The sequence below is a fragment of the Chenopodium quinoa genome, unplaced genomic scaffold (genome assembly GCF_001683475.1).
Source record: "Chenopodium quinoa cultivar QQ74 unplaced genomic scaffold, ASM168347v1, whole genome shotgun sequence".
Lineage (NCBI taxonomy): Eukaryota > Viridiplantae > Streptophyta > Magnoliopsida > Caryophyllales > Amaranthaceae > Chenopodium > Chenopodium quinoa.
Window position 1 is genome coordinate 1,715,206 of NW_018743099.1, and position 5,986 is coordinate 1,721,191.

Sequence of the window (5,986 nt, forward strand, 5' to 3'; positions counted from 1 at the left end):
AATCTGCGATAAATATTATCATAACTATAATATCTATCACACCCCCGCAGTTATAGCGGGAGGAGGTCGTACGCTAAGACTGGATCTAAAATCCAAAAATAAGTCTCGTGGTAGGTCTTTTGTGAAAATGTCCGCAAACTGATATCTAGAAGGATCATGTAGAGCCCAAACTTGTCCCAAAGCAACCTTTTCTCGAACAAAATGAATATCCATCTCCATATGCTTGGTGCGTTGGTGTTGTACTAGGTTGCCAAAAAGGTACGTAGGTAGCACTGACATTACAATAAACAATAGTAGCTTGTTGAAGAGAACAATGTAACTCAAGTAAAAAATTACGAAGCCAACATGCCTCAGAGACAATATTTGCGACGCCTCGATATTCTGTTTCTGCACTCAATTTAGATAAAATATGTTGACGCTTAGATGACTAAGAAACGAGGTTGTCCCCAAGAAAGCAGCAATAACCCGATGTGGAACGACGGGTATCGGGACAGCCTCCCCAGTCAGCGTCAGTGTAAGTAATCAAACAATGAGAAGCAGACGGATATAAATGTAAGCCATGATCAATGGTACCCTGAACATAACGTAGAATGTGTTTCAATGAATCATAATGAGATTCCCGGGGATCATGCATAAAAAGACACACTTGTTGTACCGCATAGGCAATATCTGGCCTGGTGAAAGTGAGATACTGAAAAACACTTGCTAAACCGCGATACAAAGTAGGATCCCAAAAAGGTGGTCCTGCATCTGCACTAAGTTTGGACTTAGTGTCAACTGGAGTAGTTGCAGGTCTACAAGAGCCCTTACCTGCACGCTCTAAAATCTCCCGTGCATACTTTTCCTGTGAAAGTAGCAAATAAGAGGGATTACGGGTCACCACAATCCCTAGAAAGTAGCTCAAATGACCCAAATCAGTCATAGGGAACTCAGTTTGCAATTGAGATATGATCCCCTCACGCAACCTGTCAGAAGAGGTAGCTAATATAATATCATCAACATAAATAAGAAAATATGCCATATCATCTCCCTGTCGGAATGTAAAAAGAGAGTTGTCCCTTTTAGCAATGACAAGACCCAATTTGACCAAAAAATTCACAAAGCACTGGTACCAAGCTCTAGGAGCTTGCTTCAACCCATATAGAGCCTTACGAAGTTGACATACATAGGAGGGTGCTCTCCGATCAACAAAACCCGAAGGTTGATGCATATAAACTGTTTCCTGCAAATCACCATGTAAAAAGGCATTTTTGACATCTAATTGATGGATCGACCACTTTTTAGCCATAGCTAAGCTGAGAACAGTACGAATAGTGGCCGATTTAACTACCAGACTGAAAGTCTCATCACAATCCACACCAACTTCTTGCGACCTACCATCACATACAAGACGAGCTTTGTGCCTTTCAAGGTCACCATTAGACTTGTATTTGTGTTTAAATAACCACATGCAATTAACAATATTCACCCCCGTAGGCCTAGGTACCAAATCCCAAGTCCCTGTTTTAATAAGAGCATCATATTCATCTTGCATCGCCGCATTCTAGTTAGGGTCATTATCAAACTCACGACCATGGTTACTTCGAAAAGCTTTTATTGGTCGTTCGAATTGGGTTTTGACAAAGGCTCGAAAATCGAGAAATTTTTGAAAGGCTTGAGATTTGCAAGACAAAAGGATAGCCCACACATAATGAGTAAAGTCGTCAAGGAGAACTAAATAATATTTGTGACCTGTTGAGCTACGAATAGGAGAGGTCCAAAGATCGGCATGAATAATATCAAAAGCACAAGTAGTGTTATTATTTGAATCATAAAAGGGAAGTCTAATGTGTTTTTTAACTTGACAAGAGTTGCAAAAATTTGAGCTACGCTCTTTATTACAATCTATAGTAATATTACTCCTAAGAAAGCTTAAAGAAGAGGCTCCAAGATGGCCTAAACGGTTGTGCCATGTGGTGGGTGAGATAGCAGTGAGAGTTGTGGGCGACTCGGATGATGTGACTGGATATTAAACTCTCGAAATATTACATCTCGTTATAATTCTCCTCGTTTGAAGATCCTTCACAGAAAAACCAGATGGATCATATTCAATGGAAACAGAATTATCGGTGGTAAATTTTTTAACCAAAATAAGGTTTTTAATGATTTGGGGTGCAAGGTAGACATCACGAAAGACAAGAGGTTTATTTGGTAATTTGGTGTGACCATAACCTGTTATTGGAATGCAGTGACCATTGCCTACTAAAATATGATTATTAATGCTCAAATTAAATAGGGGTAAGAGATTACCAGAATTGTTTGTCATGTGTGATGTTGCACCAGAATCCATATACCATCCATCATCTGGTTGATAAAGAGTCATAGTTGCAAAAGCATTTGCAAGGTCAGTGGGGGACATGGATGAGCCATGTGATGTCGAACCCGCATTATAGGCCTGCTGATTTTGTGAGCCATGATTATGGTTCTGCTGTCTATTTTGTTAACTGGGCCCTGCTGTTGGATAGTGGGAGGGTGGAGTAGGCCAATTTCGTTGATGTTGGACAGCTTGAAGGGCAGCCAAGAATTGGGCACCACTTGATTGTTGTTGCTGCTGTGTATTGTTATTGTTGTTCGAATTACCCCCAGTACTTGAGCTTCCCCTACCACGGCCACGTCCTCGACCACCACCACGACCACTCCCTTGTTGTTGTTGCGAGGCAGAAGGTGCCGTGGAGTCTCCAGTTTGGGCAACAAAAGAGGAGGGAGGCGTGGAGGTGTCATTGGCTTTGCGTGATTCTTCAAGGAGAAGACGAGACCGTGCCGTTTCAAAGGTTGGAAGAGGTTCAGTTTGTTGGATCATGGCTGCCACGGTGTCATAGTCGGTCTTTACGAGGCCGGCAACTAGTCGTAAACTAGTTTTTGTTCTGAAATCTCCTGATCGACGTTGGCAAGTTGGTCCCTTAAACTCTTCAATTGTTGAAAATATCAACTGATGTCAGGAAAATTGGAGAGATGTAAATTATTAAATTGATTTTCAAGATACACCGCTCGTGTATGTTTGTTATCTTGAAAATTCGCTTTAATTCTGTCCCAAGTTTGCTGAGCCGTAGCACCCCGATAAAGGACTGTTTCAAGGAGGTCAGTTGAGATGGTGCCATATATTTACTTCTTCACAATCGAGTCAAGACGGTCCCATAACGCATCGGAGATGTCTGTGGGTCGAGGGGTTTTGAGTTCAATGTGGTCAAGTACATTGTAAGCATGACAATGTATCTCATAAAGCTCGACCCAATTAGAGTATTGTACCTTCTCCCGATCAAGAATCAATGGTATATCATTCTTGATATTGTTCATCGATAAGGCCGGGTGATATTCATTGGTTGGTGGAGGAGGAGCTTGATCATCATTCTTCGTCATTGGTTATGCGGTATAAATTGATGAAAAACAAGTGTGCAATTTGACGTAAAAGCAATATTGCAATATGTTTGGGAAACAATTGGTCATAAACAAGGATAGGAAAGCTGCAATTACGGTGGAAGAAAGTGGCAGTGGCTCGTGAACAAGGAGATACCCGGTAGAAATAATTTAAAAAATAATAATTTTGCGGAAGCTAGATCGAAAACCTAACTTGTGATACCATGTTAGATTTTGGGAAAACTCCTCAAATTGGAGTGTGTACCATTGATCAATATATATAGAGTTTTACAAGACTCGTAATCCTAGTACGATAAGGATACAAAATATACACAAATATTATCCTAATTTACGACAAATATTATAACTATAATATCTATCAGATATTACACATACATTTACACTGAATAATCAATAATTAAAATTGGAACATCAATTATTCAAAATCATTACATATATTACATGAAATTATATCAAAGCATTTCATACAACAATTGCACCAAACTAACAACAATAAAAACCCTCAGCAACACAACAAAATCAAAGGCTTATTTCAAATATAAAACATAATCCAACAAAGTAAAAGACGACGACAAGAATGATGAAATAAATTAAATGGTCATAAACTATTTAACCAAACAATGATATGATTTATCAAATAAAACGATAGCACAGTTGTAGCCATTGCAAGCACGCAACTAATGGGTTCCGATCAGGTCGAAGTTTTCCAGCAGAGGAAATCGCAAACGCATCTTTTAGTAGGAAGATCTAGCTTTGTGGTTGTATCTGGATCACAAACCTCTTGCGTTACAGATTTTTGTGTTTTCGAATCATCAATAATGATTTCAGTATGGCAATCACCCTTAACTGTCACGGTCTTGAAATTTTGTACACAAGTTCCAGTGAGCGCATCAATGTCTTTCTCTTCCAAGCAGGCCGCCTTACATTCTGCTTTGCTTTTGCAATCGCCGGTCAGTTTACTGCTGTCCTTTTGGCAGATTTTTGCCTCTATTAATCACCAAATAATTTTATCAAACACGTGCATGGATCAATCCAGATTTTTATGATCTCATTACCTTATTTGTCTTATAAGATTTGTATTTATATTTGTTTTCTAAACATTTAGCTTTTAAATTTTTTTTAATTGAATTATATATTTTTAACTATAAAAAATTGCACATAAAACCTCGTTTTTTGGGAAATTCTACATAGTAACCTCGTTTTTTTCACTTTTCAACGCTGTGACCTAACATATATGACTTTCTACGCTGTAACCCTAAAGTACGAAAAGTCACTACATTGTGACCTCGCCGTTAAACTGCCGTTAGTTGCTTTCGTTAACTGTTACTATTTCCGTTAGTGGGGCCCAATCACCGTCCAGCCACCTTCCATCCACCCCACTGCCACCCCCTCCGTCAGCCACCCCTCCCCCTCCCCACTACCACCCAAACCCAAACCCTAGAACCACCAGACTCGAACCCCAAACCACCCCACCAGCCTCCCCCCTTCCCCCGCCCCGATTTCGACCAACCAACGCCGGCGCCGCTTAACCCCCTCCTCTAAACCACCAACACCCCAGACCCTCCCCGGAAAACCCAGCCAACCCCTCCCTCCCTCACGCGGCATCCCCCTTCCCTTGAGAACCCTTTCCCGTCCTGATCCCATTAGTTCCCTCCCCGTCTCCTGTCCCTTAACAGGCCACCAAATCTCTCCCGACGTCGATTCTGGTTGTGCCGGCCTCCCCAACCAGTTTCATGGGGTCTGGTTCGGTGGGCTTTTGATTTTTCGAAGGGGGTTTTGGGGTTGGCTGTCTGGTTTGGTGGCGGTGGTTCCAAGGTCTGATTTGGTGGCGGTGGTTCCTGGGTTGGCTGGGGTCTAGTTTGGTGGCAATGGTGGTTCTGGGGTCTGGGTTTAGCTGCAGCGCCGGCACCGGGGATGGGAAGAGGAAGGGGGTCTGGGCGGCGGCCGGCGGATTCCTGGGACAATGGAGTTTGGCGGCCGGATTCTTGGAGGTCGGGGTCATGTTGTTGGTGGTCGCGATTGTTTGGTGGTTATGGAGGGAAGAAGGGAAAGGGGAAGGGGAATTGAAAAAAAAAAGTTTAATTTTTGAGTTTTAACGGAAGCAACTAACGGCAGTTTAACGGCAAGGTCACAATATAGTGACTTTTCGTACTTTAGGGTTACAACGTAGAAAGTCATATATGTTAGGTCACAGCGTAGAAAAGTGAAAAAAACGAGGTTACTATGTAGAATTTCCCTAAATTTTTTGATTTAATCTGTAATAATATACTGTGTATAAGTAATAAGATCTTGAAATAATGTGAATTAAGTATAGCTATTTTAAAAAGGATAAAATCTAAAAGTACAATGCGTATGACCAACAAATAAAATTGGATGAAAACAAAAAAAAAAAAATTAAGCAACTTTGAGCTACGTACATTGTGGATTACAATATGTATATATATACATAAAAGTTATATATGTGCACGAAAAAAAAAAATAAATAAATAAATAAATTACTAATAATGTAAGAATTTAATCAACTAAGCTAGCAATATACATATGTTGAGATAAATTTAGTACATATAATACA

General features: G+C 40.5%; 1 protein-coding gene across 1 annotated transcript; it reads right to left on the reverse strand.

Moving 5' to 3' along the window:
* Positions 1–427: 427 nt before the first annotated feature.
* On the reverse strand, positions 428–1,534 carry LOC110731910 (uncharacterized mitochondrial protein AtMg00810-like). The gene has a single exon (XM_021911828.1). The coding sequence runs from the start codon at positions 1,532–1,534 to the stop codon at positions 428–430; it is 1,107 nt and encodes a 368-aa protein (XP_021767520.1).
* Between the last annotated feature and the right edge of the window lie 4,452 nt (positions 1,535–5,986).